At 24.3% G+C, this 18,109-nt stretch overlaps 2 protein-coding genes across 2 annotated transcripts; both read right to left on the reverse strand.

Annotated features, from left to right (window-relative positions):
* Nucleotides 1–1,277: 1,277 nt before the first annotated feature.
* LOC112591436 (peroxidase-like) lies at nucleotides 1,278–7,854 on the reverse strand. Its single transcript, XM_025335256.1, has 13 exons — nucleotides 7,689–7,854; nucleotides 7,444–7,585; nucleotides 7,159–7,361; nucleotides 6,813–6,986; nucleotides 5,514–5,692; nucleotides 5,198–5,396; nucleotides 3,999–4,196; nucleotides 3,700–3,847; nucleotides 3,473–3,629; nucleotides 3,204–3,377; nucleotides 2,914–3,112; nucleotides 2,717–2,819; nucleotides 1,278–1,494 (listed from the first exon to the last, which is right to left on the reverse strand). The coding sequence occupies exons 1-13, from the start codon at nucleotides 7,774–7,776 to the stop codon at nucleotides 1,431–1,433; spliced, it is 2,028 nt and encodes a 675-aa protein (XP_025191041.1). The 5' UTR covers nucleotides 7,777–7,854; the 3' UTR covers nucleotides 1,278–1,430.
* Nucleotides 7,855–9,796: 1,942 nt separating this feature from the next.
* Nucleotides 9,797–18,070, reverse strand: LOC112592527 (peroxidase-like). The gene is made up of 13 exons (XM_025336613.1): nucleotides 17,884–18,070; nucleotides 17,679–17,805; nucleotides 17,370–17,572; nucleotides 17,125–17,298; nucleotides 15,673–15,854; nucleotides 15,349–15,547; nucleotides 12,631–12,828; nucleotides 11,774–11,921; nucleotides 11,545–11,701; nucleotides 11,280–11,453; nucleotides 10,995–11,193; nucleotides 10,747–10,849; nucleotides 9,797–9,928 (listed from the first exon to the last, which is right to left on the reverse strand). Exons 1-13 carry the CDS (start codon nucleotides 17,972–17,974, stop codon nucleotides 9,865–9,867), a joined length of 2,019 nt encoding a protein of 672 aa, XP_025192398.1. The 5' UTR covers nucleotides 17,975–18,070; the 3' UTR covers nucleotides 9,797–9,864.
* Nucleotides 18,071–18,109: the final 39 nt, after the last annotated feature.

The following is an 18,109-nucleotide window of genomic DNA, read 5'->3' on the forward strand; positions in this document are numbered from 1 at the left end:
AAAATTTATTGAACTCTTAAGCCTGTCAGATATTAGTTTTACCAACAAACGTCTTTCCAAGCCCGTTGTGATATCAAGTATTGATATAAAAGTATATAGAATAACCATGAATGGTAGTTGTAATGACTTAGATAATCCAATTTGGGATAAGCTAAAACAGCGAATATACAAATTATTCAATCAAACTATTCATATAGTATTGCTTAGTAAATATTATTATTTATATGACATATGAATAAAATTAAATTTAAGATAATAGCCAAACAAGAAAAGGGAAATTAACTTATGAATTATCAATTGTTAGGTCTCAGGTACATAATATGAACAACTGTTTTCATAGATAAAGATTATCCTCTACCTATAGCCGCTGTAGGTACATAATTTACTTATGATGCAATTTAATCAAATTATTACACACGACACTGCATTTTTGCCTTTCAAAACTAAATTAGATTAGTATCTCAAAAAATGTTTTTCAAATTAAAACAAGTAAACCTTTACCAGTTTTTCACGTTTTGATGGACATGCGATACACCAATAAGTAACAATAAATGAATAACTGCAATTGTCTTTATATTTTAACTTTTATTAACTTATGGTGTAACGATATAATAACTGAAACACATTGATATTTGAGATTTAAAATGTTTTTGTTGTTAATAAATTATTGTATTATTCTACTTATTTTTAATTTATAATATAATACCGGTAATTGGTTTGATATTTAAATTAACTTAGGTATAGTTTATACTTAGTATTTTTTTATATTTATATTATAATAATAAGATATATTTTTGCCAAAAACAAATATCATATAATAGTATATAGGTAATAATTTATTATCATAATATGATTCAACAAACCTAACTTTTAAGTTAATGGTGCACTCAGAACTTAACGACATAATATAACTCGTATAATAGTTTTTAAGAGACTAGAATACGTTTGTAAGATATCCTTATTTTATTAACTCGATAGGTATATACAAATATTTTTAATTACTAATTTGAAAATATTGATTTAAACGATAATATTTAGTAGAAATGTCTACCGAAATAATTTTTCTTTTACACTACTATACAAATATCAATAATAACCAATAACCAATGTATTCCATGTATTCATGCCAAAGATTTTACGTGGCGTGTGGTTAAAAGTTTATGAAGAAAACACTCAAAAGAAATCATTTCTCAGTATAATATTTTAATATTTTTGATTGTTTAAAAAGTAAAAAGTTTATATATATTAAATATAAAAACAATTTTTTTTAACTATCTTTCACGTAGTACATGTATAACTATTTCGTTCTAATTTCTAACAATAAACTTGTTTAATATCTAATCATAAATTTATAATATTCTATACTTATATACTACATGATACAAAGTATATAAATATATATAATAAAAGAGATTGACACGATATTTTCATTAATTGTCTATCCAAGGAGCCAAATTGAGTTTTGTTATTGAATTGCAAGATACCAAAGGATTTCTGAAAGAAAGAAAAAAATTATTATTTTTATTTATTAACAAGCTGATTTCGTGCACTTCATTGTCCATTAAAAGTATTAACTATAATATAATGTTTTATTTTATATAATGAATTACTCGACGTTGCTCGCCGACCAGTAACGATGCTTTTTTCGTAATTCGTATACATGTCAAAATTATTGTCAATGTTAAACAATAAATTCTCATTTATTTTTATCACCGAATAAAAAAAACAATTTTTTTATAAATTTTTGAATCAATATTTTAGAATTTTATTTATTTTAATCATTTTATAGGTAAATTAATAAAAACATTTCATAGATTATATTATTATCTTTAATTATATAATAAGTATAGCTGTTTTCCGCGATTTCGCGTCAATTTATGTTATTATGATCGCGATTAAAAAGTTTTTAAAATAATATATTTTAAAGTACTTCAGAAATAAAATACTTAGAGTACTTTTTAGAACAAATGTTTTCCTTCATATATGGTGACGCAGGATTGTGAAATCCGCAGAGACAATGTATCATATTTTTTATGACAATATTATGAATAATTAGATTTACCAAGAAAGCTGAGTTCTTGTTCTAGGCATTATAAAATATTATGCCGATTACTCGGCTGTGCTATTTCCGATAATATATTAATATCATATTATTTTCGTTGTTATTGTTACTATTTTTAGTTTATTTTAATAATGTACAGGTGTATCTTACACGGATAAAATATAATAATAATATTTGTATATGTTTGCAGACTGTGGTACACTCTATATTCATATATATTTTTTTATTATTATTATTTATTTTTCCCGTTTTCACAACATTTTTAATTGATACTTCGCTCTTATTGGTCACAACGTAATGTTATATAGCTTAAAGCCTTCCTCGACAAATGGACCATTCAACACAAAAATAATTTTTCAATTCGAACCAGTATTTCCTGAGATTAGCGCGTTCAAACAATCAAATCCTTCAGCTTTATAATATTATTAGAATAGATTTAATAAGAAATTTTCATTAATCATAGAATTTTTATTTTATCTTAATAGTATGATATTATCAATTGTATACTTTTTTTATTTTCTATAGAATAATTGAACACATAATGGAAATTAAATTATACCTACGTTTTTTTAAGACCTGATTACGTATGACGTATTTCATAAGGTTAGGCGAAATCAGTCTAAATTATAAACATTAATATTTTAAAGTACTCACCGGCTACTGGGTACATCAAATGCATTTCGTTGTATAAATCGAATATCTGACGTCACACACATCATGAAAGCTAATGTCGTTTTTCGTATTTCATTAAGTTGGTCTTTTTTCAAATAAAAAAATATAAATGTATATATTAAACAGTTTCAATGAACATAAAAATTTAAGTATTTAAATTGCATAACTGTCAACGTTACCTAATCTAAAAGAACTTGGTTGGTTTCCAAATTCATAATAAAATCGATCACCAAATTTCCATCTGAAAAACATTTCACCAATAATGCATTGGAATGTATGCCCAAATATGGAACCCGGTTTTTGTTTTTCTAAAGTTGCAGCTGCATAATAGTCAATATCGTCCACATGTTCATATATGCTAGCTAAGGCGTCAACGTTCTGCATAACATTTTTTAAATTTATAAGATAATATAGATAATTATTGTATTATATAATACGTCAACGAACGGTTACATGCATTTTTATTTACTTTTTTACTTATTTGATCAGTTAAATCGCTAAATGTTTTAGCAGCTTTCAATCCACATAGTTGCCTGAATTTATTATAGGAAGGTTCCCCGAAATCTCGTCCACGTTCTAAATCTAAGGTGATCAAGTCAACACCGTCCGTTTTGTTCGGGGTTTTGAATAGAAATTCAGTAATCTAAATCAAATAATTAACTCATTTTTTGTAGCGAATAGTATTTTTCTTTACATATAAAATAATTTAAAACAAAAATAAAAACCAAAATAAAATACTTCTGTTGTAAAAAATTGATCTTGACCCTGCGCATGTTGAGTTAGCATTCCTCTAATGAGACTATCATAATTATCTTTATTTTGTACTATGTCGGGTCTTAAAAAAACATCACTTAGACGTAACGTTGACGTGGTTTGCCTGGATTCACTAACCAAACTGCAAAATACATTATTATTGATTACATTTAAATGAGTTACGTAGAACAACATTATGATGTTTCATTTACTCCATAGATCCTTGTATATAGCTGTGAAGAGCTCTATACGCAGCAGCGGTAAAACTAGTAAATGTAGTTGGGTTTAAGATTTCATTATAATTATTGTCAAAGCCTTGACTTAACGGTAGCAATCTATTTTCTCTAGAATAATCCCTTCCTGTAATTATTTAATATGTGTGACAATAACAGTATATTATAGGTACGCATAGTTTTATAGTTGAATGTATTTGATGTATGCATTTACAATATTTTTAATTTTTATTGATAATCTAATAGGTAGATATTTATAAAAAATAGTGATCACCTACCCAAAATTACCGGAACAAATTCATTGTACGTAATATGCTGATACATTGCGATGAGTAATCTCCTAGCTTCTTGGTATAATTTTTCATCGTTCCACGCGGGATTTAATCTTTTGAACTCGTCGCATATTATGTTATGTAATCGCAATAAGGAAATTGTGTTGACTGCCATGTTGGGATGTTGATTAACTCTTGGATCCCCTGAATGAAATTTAAATTGTATGCAGCAAATATATGGTGATAAAGTAAGTTAATTGCGTAAAACAGAATTTAATAAAATAACAATAACAATATATGTATATTTATGTATAGAAAATTAAATTAGATATGTATAAATAAATGAGCTTTAAATATAATATATATTTAAAATTTCATTTAGATAACTGTCTGACAGTTATGAAATTATGCAAATACAATTAATTTTGTCGTTAAACTCGTAGTTTTTAAAACCATTAAAGAATTTATTATATGCATTCAATGGTACGTTATAGATTTCGACTCGAAGAAAAAAACAACCCGTGACATAATATATAAATATATGTGAATATTTAATGCATCGTTGTTTGATAAAAATCATTGTGCCTACCTATTTTTTGGTAAAGCGTATTTTTGTTATTTTGCTGATAGTTATTTAATTATTAATTAATATTTTACTTAATAGGGATGATTAATGGTTCATATTTTGTTTCAGTTAATTTCACGGTTTTTAACGTAGCTAAAGAAGAAATATATTTGTTCGAATATTTTATAATTACTAAGACAAATTTTATTTTATGCCTTTAAGCTTTAAAACAGTCTATATGAAAATTAAGTTATTTCCATTTTTTATGATACTGTAATTTATTATATTATAGTAATGGTGTTAATTTTATAGATGACATTTTGTAATTTAAAAATACGTTACATTAATATTCTTAAGAAAAAAATACAATTGAAAAATATACATTATTATTTTGAGTGTGCAAGTTCATAAAATTATAGTATAGACCAATAACATTTTTAATTATTTATGTTTAAAAGTATTTAATTATCTCTTAATTGTTAATAGTTAATTGGCGTTTATTCCAATAAATATATAAGTTAATTATGATTGATTAATGAAATGATTTTAATAATTAATGCTAAATGAATACTGATTTTAGAAATCAACTATCTTAATCGGAAAGACCTTGAACGATTTTCATGAACAAAATTTTAATTACCTGAAGTGTAGCATACTGTGTTATCTGTGAGGACATTACACGATTGTGTTGATTTTTTTACATTTGGTAAATATGATTTTCCGTTTGGTCCAGATTGTATTTTCAGTTTGCCATTATTAAATGTACGTAAACTCCTTGATGTAACATCATCTGAACCGTACAATGCCGAACCGTCAATAAAACTAGTAACACCAATAAGCTAAAATTCCAAATTAGTAATTACAACGAGAAAAATATAACAATTTATTTAATTTATATTAAATTTTAAATTTAAATAAGCCTATAAAGATATGAAATTATATTATATCATGCTTACTTGCCGAACCGGTTGGATTTGACAACCTATGTCTGACGTATCAGCTGCTCGAGGAATGGACATACATCGTTTTTTCGAACCAGGATCGTCTTGCGGGATAGTAATTGGAAGACACCCTTTAGGTAGAAATCGCGGAGTTGTGCCGTCAAGGTTACAACATTCAAGTTTACCACCATTTCCTTAAATACAACAATACATTTTTATTATTATGACATATTTTATTAAACTTATGGCTGATTTAAATAATTAAATTTCTGTAATCCATATATTTTTTTAATTTAAAAATTCAAAAATATTTAAGCAATTTATAATTTTTAATTATTTGTGTAACACAGACAAAAAAAGTATAATTTTCAATTTCGAAAAAAAATAAGTTAAGCGTTTTTTACGTACGAAAGTATTGATAGTCTTAAACAACGTTCAACGAATTTTATTGTAAATAAATATTTACATTTTTTTTTTAATTTTATAAACTTAATTAAAATATATGTTTATTAGTGAAATTATAATCACTTGAGTTAAAATGAAAATTATCATTTTTTTTTTCTGTGAGTATTTAATATTTTTTTTTGTGTTTAATTTGTTTTATTATACATCTGTAAATATATTATTATAATATTATAATAATAAAATCAGTTCGTTTACGCACAATTTTTTTAATTTATCAAAAAATTCTACTTAAAAGTTTTTTTACTTAACTTATATTGAGTAAAAATTAAAACATATTTTAATAAATAAGGAGTTAAATAAAAATAACTTTAAAATTATGGATAAAATAGGTTTGGGTAAGTACTAGTGGTATGAATATATGAAATACAAACACCTATTGAATCAGTGTTCGTGTTAGTAATATTTTAAGTACCTATACAAAATACCAATGAGTCATATAATTCATAACTCATAACAAAATACATCTGTTTTTGTCAAAATTATCTGTTTTTTTCTTAAAGATATAATGGTATCTGTAATAATTTATTATGAAGTTGTAATAAATGTAAAAAAAATATTGATTAATACAATGTATAATTATTAGTTTATATACATTTACAATAATACTTTTATATCACTAATGGTTAATGATAATTATTATTAGTGAAGTAATCTAAGTGAAACTAGAATCTATTTAAGTTCTACGACTAACAAGTAACAATCATTTATATTATTAACTGGGCTAACAGACCTTCTTTTTTGTGAAACTATTTATATTTCTTAGCATGAAATACTATTTTTGGTAATTATAAAACATATTCAATATGTTATATGTAAAAAAATCAATTTATTTTATCATAAAAATTTTACCTGAGAGCTTAGGAAATGCCAGTTCAGTATCATGTGCAATCATTTGTCCAAATTGTGTGACCAATACATTATGTTCTGGTGCAGGTTTATCCATGTCTAAGAATAATTTCGTTCGTATATGTCTGGAATTAGGCAATTCGCGACCCGAAATCGCTTTTCTTTGCTGCGATTTACCTTAATTTTTTTATATATTATTATACATTTTTCTATACCTGATTAAACATTTTTTTTTTTTTTTTTTTTTTAAAACACATTTATAATGTTATTGTTATTAAACAAAAAAAAAAACATAGATAACAGAATTAAAAGAATTAAGAATTATATTTGATATATACTAATTAATTACCATCAAAATAATTTGCTTCGATAATTCGGGTATTCGCTGTATTTGCTTGTCCCCAAACTGGAAATTGTAAGTTATTACAGCTGCCATCTATGGTTCTAAATGGTAAAATGGGATTACACCTGGGCTGAGGAAAACATCTATCGGCAAGGTCAATTTCTATTGGTTTTAACATTCCAAAAGCGTTTGATGTATTCATAAGAGATCTGATGAAAACGAATAATACAATAACATTAACATGTAAAGCAAAAATTGTTGATACAAATTTATAATTTAATATTAATTTACGGTATTTTAGCTGGTTTTGGATCTAAAACTGCTGGTTCATCTCTCATCGTTAAATTTTGAGTTCCTCCACCACGAAAAAAATTGTTTTTTTTGGGGGTATTTTTAATAAATATACTGTGTGGTTCTGGTTGATTTTTTTTAACTAAGTAAATATAAGTAATAATACGAATTAGGTATTAAAATGTTATGTATACCTACGAATAACTATTACTTAGCTATATGATTTTATTTTTAGTTATATTTACCTGGTTTAAGTCCAGTTTCTTCATTTTCATGAAATGTACATGTATTTGATACGCAAACAAGGGACAGTAAAACGATGATTCTTTTCATTTTTTTAGTAACTATTTACAATGCGACGGTCACAACTGAAACGCATTAAGGTCTTACCTATGTATGTTTAGATTGCGGTAACCCTACTTACCTATTTATAGGTTTGAATTTTAAATATGCTAAAACAATACTATCTCGCAAAATGTATCAAATCGTTCTTAAATACACGTCATTAAAAATTATAACAATAGTATTAAAAATTACACTATTGTAGCCATTAAATTGATGCTTGTTACATTAAACATAGTAATTATGGCTTTTGGTTAACTAACCTTGTTGGTTCACAGGTACATATAAGCAGTAGTTATCACTTTATGAATTTTATTTAGGTAAAGATTTTTAATTACACAGTTATTAACTTATTTTGTACACCATCGAATTTAGTAAAGTTTGAAAAATAAATTAAATATGACAATGTCAATTATATATGAGAATTTATTTTAACAAATTCTAACAAATTAATTTAGGTATATTAAATTTACACTAAAACTAATCCTAAATATTTATAAACATGTGTAATTTGCACCAACATTTTTAGGCTGCGTTTGTAATTTACACCATCACAGGTTAGTAAGAAATAGTAAATGTAATTTGTACCAAAATTATAATCGATTATTTTAAGATAGATGTTATCGAAAGAATAATTTTACAAGTTTCAATAGTAGAATATCATTTATTAAGATATAAGAAGCTAAAGACACAGAATATTCCGTTAATAGATTCTGAATGGTTATTTCATTTACTTATTAAGTATTTACATCGTTCTATATGGTATGTCTGCATTGATTTAAAAGCTAAACCTCATAACAATAATATAATGACTTATACATTATATAATATTATAATAATTAATAAACATATATATATATATATATATATATATATATATATATATATTAATGTAAATTTAATAATAACACTGTATTATAATGCGATGTAACGTGATTCCGATAGAGAATGGAACGTCAAACTTTGATTTGATTACTTGATAAGGCAATAGATAGTTAGAAATTTTGAAAATGTATTGTCATTTGGGTCTGTCGAGTCTAATTTATTAGTAGCTATCAATTTCTTTTAAAATATATAATTTGTAATTTTGTATTCAAATATTCCAAACAATTTATACCTTTAAATATCAATTACTATTCAATAGTGTACATTACTAATATATATTCATTTTGATGCAAATTACAAACACTATTTTCAACTATCTACGGTGGTGAATATTACTTACTTTTATTTTGATGTGAATTACAAATACCATTTTCGGCTACTTGCAGTGGTGCAAAATACACACCTCCATTTTTGTGCAAATTAAAAACTTCAATTAATGTATACAAATTTGAATACTCCTCCCCCTGCACATGAGAAGGTTTACGGCAATGATACAGATTTTTTCAGACGGCATGTGATATTTTATATTTTATTTAAATTTTAATTGTGGTCGTCTTGGATTGGTACCTTCGAGTTACTAAATAGTTAAAAATGTTAAAATTTATGTCTAAAACTATATCGTAATAATAATAATAATAATAATATTGTGTAATGTTTATATTCTAGTATAATTTATTAAAAAAATTAGTTTTAAAAACTTCTTATAATTTTTTTAATTTAGTTTTTTTATCGTTTTAACAATGAATTAAAAAATACGATAGTATTCCAACTATTTTAAGATTATGACGTTACTAAAATAGTTAATATTAAAAATTAATTCATTTAAAGTTATTGTTTTGTACCGTAAAATGTTATAATAGTCACGTTCAACAGACAATAGTTTTAATTTTGACGGAAGAAAATAAAGCCATAAAATATTTCAATATTTCAGCTATTTTAATCAAATTAACATATATTTATTATTATGTTCATTTAGAGGAATACGAATTAAAAACAGGTGAAGATAAAACGATGAAATACGTCGTGAAAACCAAAAGTATTTTTCTAACATTTATTTGAATAAAATATAAATATATATATACAATAAATTATATATTTTTCCAAAAAAAGTTTTAAAATTGACGTTTGTTATTTGAAAGGTGTACAATATATAAAAAGTATATATGTAAGTAATTCAATAATATAATACTTATTTTACTCTTCCTTCCAGGCAGATAAATTGAGTTTTGGTATAGAGTTGCAAGGTACCAATGGATTACTAAAAAATTATAAATACAATATATTACAAAATAATTTATTTTTTCAATCACATATGTTTTGTTTCTGTGAATTATTAATTACCTTGACATTAATTTAACTATAAGTATTGTTCAACTGTTATATTATGCGTTTTGGTATATTATGTAAAAATTAAATTAGATAGTAATACAAAATATTTTAAGAATTCAAATCTAGGTTATGAAAACATTTAATTAATAAGTACCTACTTAATTACTGAAAAAAAATCAAACCTAAATTTGTATACAATGAAATATGTAGCTATAAAAAATTAATATATTATTCATAATTAATTTTAGAAAATAATTATGTAATAAATAATAATTATTATAATTATATTATATATATAAGTAGTTTTGATTAACTAATGATAATTATGTTACAATTTGGTTAATTATTATAAGAGATAAGATAGAGTGAAAAGGGGTTCTTGTATATGGTGATTGTGTTCGTGGTCAGTTTCAAGCACTGTTTTTAATGAAGTGTTATATTTTAATTGTGTGTGTATTAGTCTATACATTGAATAGATTGGCATATACGACAAAGTGATGTTCAACTATTAACTCGTTACCCCATGATAAGTGTGTTATTTAAACGATATTTTGAGTAGACGTGTGATATAAATACAATATTGTGATATTTGAAAAATCCACCATTCACAACCAGTATAAAATATAAACTAAAAATTAACGATTTTTTTATTTATCCGTTTTATAAAAATATTAAAGTATACAGAAACAGTTCATATCTATAACGATTATAATAAAAATATATTATTGTGCGGTAAGAGGTACTCACCGACTACTGGGTATTTCAAACATATTACGTTGTACAGAATAAATATCAGATGTTATACACACGATAAGTCCTAATGTTGTTTTTCTTATTTCGTTGAGTTGACCTGTTCAAAAAATAATATTACAAATAACTATGATAAATGATGATAAAGGTTAGAGAATAGTGGTATCGTAAGAAAAATATTACTACTGTATAATAATAATAATAATAATAATTGTATATTACCATATTAAATGAGTATAGGTTACCTAATTTAAAAGAACCTATCTGATGGCCAAATTCATAATAAAATCGATCACCATACTTCAATCTAAAAAACATTTCTCCAACAACACATTGGAATGTATGACCTAACATGGATCCGGGTTTTGATTTTTCTAAGAGACCAGCTACGTAATAATCAACATCGTCAACATGTTCATAGATTTTTGATAAGGCATCTATGTCCTTCGTTAAACAATTAATTGATTAATCATTGATTTTCAATAAATATATATTGTACATTTGTATTATACAAAATAATATGATCTTACTTTCTTATCCATTTGATCGATCAAGTTATCAAAGGTTTTGGCTTCACTTAATCCACAGAGTTGTCTAAATTTATTGTAAGATGGCTCTCCGTAATCTCTACCACGTTCCAAGTCTACACTGATCAAATCAATATGTTGATGTCTGTCCGGTATTCTGACTGCAAGCTCACTAATCTACACAAATAATAAAACAATTTGATAACCATTTTTTTAAAAATATTTATTGTTACCACGACCTTTTGCATAAAAGTTAAATTTTATATACCTCTTCTGTAAAATATTGATCTACTTCTTGTGCTTTTTGCGTTAGTAATCCTCTGGTGAAGCTATCATAATTATCTTGTTTTTGTATTATATCGGGTTTAAAAAAAAAATCACTCAATCGTATTTTAGATGTTATTTTTCGGGCTTCATTCACTAATCTGTAACGAAATAAAAATATTATAATGAAACATGAAACAATACAAAATCTTTGTTTGTGTTATTTTATTTACTCAATAAATCCACGTATGGAGCTATGCAATGATCTAAAAGCAGCGGCTGTAAAACTAGTTGTTGTAGTTGGATTTAAATATTGGTCGTAACTATCGTCAAATCCTTTAGTCAACGGCAGTAAATAGTTTTCCCTAGCAAAATCTCTTCCTGAGGATATTAAAAATAATAATATTATTTTTTCTGGTAATACCTAAAGCGTATGCGTATTTGATTTAATCATTTATAATAATTAATAACTATTATTTAATTATTAATTTTATTTTTAATAATATTACATATAATCAATGATAATTATTAACCAGGGTTGTAGGTGCGTTTAATGCTCTAAGAATTTGAAAAATTAATTAACTTACACATTAAAAATATGAAAATTTACACTTAAGTATTTATAGTAGGTAAACTAAAATTTTTAAAATGTGTGGAGTAATGTAAATAAACTAAATAAAATAAATCTATAGTTATATTTTATATAGCTTGAATGATGCTAATAAATATTATGATTAATATTAGTTATACAATTTGAAAACGTTATACAAATTTTTATTCTGTAAATAAATAAATAAATAATTACTTATAAATAAGCATAAAAAAAAAGTTTTTTGTTATTATTTTTATGAAATAACCATTATATTTCAAATAATTTTGTAAGTACCTATTGATTTTTTCTAAACTATCGGTTTGTTTCCGAGTATGCAATACAATATAAACAGTTATAGATGATTATTTATATGCATCAACGTATAAAGTATACAAGAATAAAATACAATTTTGTATTCAAAGTGGTAATACCTTGAATCAAATTAGTATCTTTCTAACACACAATTATTAAACTTATTGATAATGAGATATGGCTAACCTAAAATCACTGGAACGAGTTCATTATATGTAATATGTTGGTGCATTGCGATGAGTAATCTCCTGGCTTCCTGGTATATTCGCTCATCATCCCACTTGGGGTTTAAGCTTCTAAGCTCGTCACATAAATAGTTATGTAGTCGCATTAGTAAAATTGTAACAACTGCCATGTCTGGTTGTATGTTAACTCTTGGATCACCTAATAAACACGAATACACAATATATTATAATATTATACGCACATACCCAAAATAAAAAGGTTTTACAACATTTAAAAATGATGACAGATCTATTATATTAAATGTATTAATATGCATACGATTTAAGTTTATCCTTTATTATTTTATTTAATAACTTATGATTATTAAATTATGTATTTAATACAAATTCAACATATTATCTAGCATGTATCCAAAATAAAAAAATAAAGTTTCAATTTTACATAAGATTTTAACAATTTCAAAATACACTTATTTTTGTTCTATTGCACTAGAGACAGAAAAAGATACAATATCCAAATTTTATTAAATTCTTAAAAATATTAAGATTATTTTTGAACTTCAATATACTTAAAATCTGTTTATTAACGAATATTGGTCGGAAGAATCATTTGAATTTTTACTATATAATGTTTATAATTTCAATAATATTAAACTTGGTTACAATTAAAAACTATTTTTACATAATTGAGTTGTTTTTTCAAAGTTAATAAATATATAAAATTTAATTACTAATTTTCTTTTTTTCTTTAGTGTGTATATTATGACACGGTACCTACGCAACGGCCGCTGGTACAAAGTACAAGCACCGCAGCGACTGGTCTACACTGTCACCACCACCACCTCTGGTATTTGGTAAAGACACGATATCGCCAACTCTCCCATCAACGCCGTAAAGGCCTAGGCGGGACAGAAAGATAAGTCGCGCTAGACGAGGACCGGTCGCCGGCAATGGTTACTTAGTATAAACTCAAAACAATGAATGGAGATTATAAATGTATAAATTGTTTATTAATGAAAAATATTGCAGCTTTTGCTTCTTCTGAAGTTTACTTATACCTATACAATATTTTAATCGATTTATATATTTATACAACTATGTCAAAAAATAATTCATTTTACGATTTAGTACTATATTTGTATTAATAAAAGTAACACGTATTATTGGTTGGAAATAGAAAATTTTGATCTTACTCAAAATAAGAAAAATTATATTTAAGTATATAAAATAAACTTTGAAATAATTTTGCAAATATAATTTAATTAAGGTAATTTCTATTTATTTTTAACTATTTACTTGATATTTATAGTATCTCAATTATTTAGTCTAGAGTAGAAAACTTCCTCTCTTGAAAAATATATAAAATATTTAAAGTGTGTTTTGCATTGTTATTTTATAATTGAAGTTTTTTCCTAAGGTTATGGTTAAAAAATAATAATAATAATAACAATAATAAATAACTTGATAACATTATTACTTGCAGAAAAAAATGAATTTGCTTAAAATTATTGAAAATAAAAAAATAAGATATAGCCAAGAAATTTGGAATTTTAGTGAGTACGTTGTATACTATAATAAAAATAAAAAGTAATTTTAAATTGTTTAATATAAACTCAATAACTCTTAAATAAAATTGAATCTAAGAAAATACTTAAATGTAGAATTTTGTTTATTAAAATAGTTTCATCAATGTCTTGATAAAAAAAAAATCCATTTAATGAACTCATTTTATGATAAAAATTTGAAGAGTATGGGCATAAATTAGGGCGTGAACACTTTAAAGTCAGTAGTGAATAATTAACAAATTTGAAAATTAGAAATAACGTGGTTTTTAAATTTATTGTGACATTGACATTGTAGATGATGTACAAAAATATATGATATGGATTAATAATTTTCCAAAGATCAAGAAAATTATTCACCTGACAATATTTTTAATGTCGATAAAACAGAATTATTATTTAAATATTTAACTGAAAAAATATTCATATTTAAAGCATAATCTAGTTCAGGTGGAAATATAGCAAAGAAAGGTTAACAACTTTTGCTAGGAATGAATATGTCGGACATAGAAAAATTAAGACCACTTTTGATTGACGAGTCAAAAAAATCACAAATTTTTAAACTAATAAAATCATTACTATTGAGTTATAATGCAAATGATAGCATGCAAGTATGTATATACTATAGATGAAAATCTGATTATTTTTATTAACTAGATACTATATTTTAAATGTAATAATAATAATAATTTGAATTTTTTTATTTCTTTAATGTAAACATCATTTATATTTTAAAAATAAATCAATATTTTTTTAAGATTTTGATAACTTAAAAATTATTTTTGACCCCTGTGAAATTTAAGTTACCGAGATTCAAATATCAAGGTTTTATTATCAAGGTAGGTATTTTATTGACGTATTTAATTTATTGTATTGGTTATTTTTCAATTTTACTATTATAAATGTATCTTTAATAATAATACATGATATATAATATATTATATTATGATATGTACATATTTATTAATAAATTAACTTTTTAAAATAATCCTAACTAATAAAGGTATTTAGGAATTGTTATGTTCATCAAGTTTGTTAAATATTCGTTAAATTATTCATATTAGATAATATAATTAACCTACATCTCAATAATTATTACAAGAAAATATATTAAATAATTAGTATTGTATTTGTTCATATTGACATGCTCTAATTACCCGTAACGTAACATACTGTGCTATCATAAGTGACATTGCACAATTCTGTTGCTTTTTTCACATTAGGTAGATAAGATTTTCCATTAGGTCCCAATTGCCGTCTGAGCTTTCCATTTTTGAATGTTCTTATAGAACGCGATGTTTCATGGTCTGATCCATATAATATTGATGCATCAATAAAACTGGATACCCCATTCATCTAATAAAATTTAAAAAAAAAATAAAAAATCAACAAATAATTGTTAATTTTTTGTTGTAATATATATATATTTGTTTCATCGTAATAAACTGATATCGTTCAATCAAAAGAGTACAAACACTTACTTGTCTGACTGGTTTAATATTACAACCACGATCCGACGTGTCAAGCACTCTTGGAACGGATAAACATCGGTGTTTTGAATGTGAGTTATTATCATCTGAGATTTTAATTTGAAGGCATTCTTTTGGTATAATCTCCGGTGTAGAACCATCCTTATTGCAACACTTTAGTGGACCATTAGATCCTTTTATAATATATTTAAATCATTTAAATTTTATCAATATGAAATAATTTAGAATTATTACAGTAATTATAAATCATTAATTTTGTATTTTGGATTGATACCCAATAGCGTATTACAAACATTATTTTTTTAAATTTTGCAAGATAAAATAATAAAAATAAAATATATGTATCTTTTTAAAACACGCATAAAATGGATAAGTAATATTGATTATTATAAATTTTTAATGAACCTACTAAAATTTATAAAATACCATGTAATAGTGTCAAGATAAGAAACTAGTGTAAAGATACAGTAGCATTATTAATTACTGTTTATTTTATAACTAGGGCTTGGAAGTTGTAGGAATTACATATTGTTCTGTATGCTCTCAATTAATAGCAGATTAAATTAGAAATCTGAACTGTACAATGGAAAGTTGAAAAATTGAAAATGCATATTTTGTCAATTTTAGCTAAAAAAAAGTGTATATTTCATTGATTTTATACGCCTATTATTTCATACTATTCTAAAAAAATTGATTTTTTTCTTTCTTAACCTGTATATTTCAATTAATATTGGATATAAAACTCAAAATTTTCAACAAAGGTATTAATCGTAATTATAAAAATAGTGAAAAAATATTTTTAATCATATTTTTAGCACAATAATATGTCAAAATGCCAACCAGTTATAAACAGTTTTTATGTATATTATTAATTTATTCACAACATCTAATATATTTATTTTATCATGGAATTCAGAATAATTTTTTTGCTTTAATTTTAACATTATTTTAATCCATATTTTGTCTTTTTTAGTTCCTAAAATTTCCAAGCCCTAATATAACACTTGATGTGGAGGTTTCAAATTTGTAAGTTAACCAATTTTTGGTGAAAATTTTAAATATAAATTTTATGTTTTGGTTTTATTGAGTTTATTGTACTTGTATGTGTGCAATTTAAATCTAACAGAGCTTATGTTTGAAAATACAGCATTTTGAATTTTTAAATAGTAATAAGTTACAAGAAATTGGTGAAGTTGTTAGGTAGTAAATTAAGGAGTTGATTTTTATTTTCTACTATTGTTTTGTATTTTTCCTATGAATTTAATTATTTTATTTAATAGTTTAAAATATACTTGTCTAAATTATTCATAATTTAAATTATAATGTTACATATTTTATGACTTACACTTTTGCAGTCAACAATTTAAAAAATATTTTGATTATACAAAATATAAATTATTTGTATTTATATTCAGCATAGCATAATTTGTTTTAAACTCTAACCTAATTCTTTAAGTATAGTGAATTCTGTATCATGTGTAACTATTTGAGAATATTGCATAACAAATAAATTAATTTTTGGTGAAGATTTGTCAACATCTTGTAATATGGCTGTACGTATTTTTCGGGCACTTGGCAATTCGTGTCCTGATACTGATTTTCTTGGTTGTGCGTAACCTAAAATTATACTTATTTCGTAATAACATTTAAGCTTAAAATAATTTGTAATACGAGTATTTAATAAATACCATCAGAATAATTAGCTTGAATAATTCTTGTGCTTGCTGTGTTAGCTTGTCCCCAAGTCGGATATTGTAGATTATTACAACTACCATCCATGGTTCTGAATGGGTTAAAAAAGTCACATTGTGGCCTAGGAAAACATTGATCTGCGAGATTAATTTCTTGTGGCTGTAAAAATCCAATAGAAGTTGAAGGATCCATTAAAGACCTAGAATAATGTAAACTTTATATTATTAAATTGATAATGAAATACATTTTATCATAATGGAATAAGTAAATATATAATTTATTATTATATTCATAGTATCATTTACGGTATCTTAGAAGGATATGGATCTAATACTAATTCATCATCCATTGTAAAATGCCGTGTCTCTTCATCTTGAATATTGTTGGTTTTTATTATGTCTTTTCTAGCACGTGTTTTCAGTGGAAGATTATCTAAGTAAGAAAATAATATTGTTATACAAATTTAGCTACTATTAATATCAACACATTTTTATTAAGCTATTCACTTACATGCATTGTGTTTATTTCCTTCGTTTTGAAAATTATCACAACTACACAATAAACTAACTAATAAGACTAACAAAATCGTAAGTTTCTCCATTGTTAAAGTCTAATAAATAACGTGACGGCGTGACGGTTGTGACTGTTATTAGTTCTATACGTTTATATTTCCATAACCCTATTTATTTATGTATCAGTTTGACTATTGTATGATATGTTTATATAATTCACTATC

The sequence above is a fragment of the Melanaphis sacchari genome, unplaced genomic scaffold (genome assembly GCF_002803265.2).
Source record: "Melanaphis sacchari strain LSU unplaced genomic scaffold, SCAv2.0 Contig0_pilon_pilon, whole genome shotgun sequence".
Lineage (NCBI taxonomy): Eukaryota > Metazoa > Arthropoda > Insecta > Hemiptera > Aphididae > Melanaphis > Melanaphis sacchari.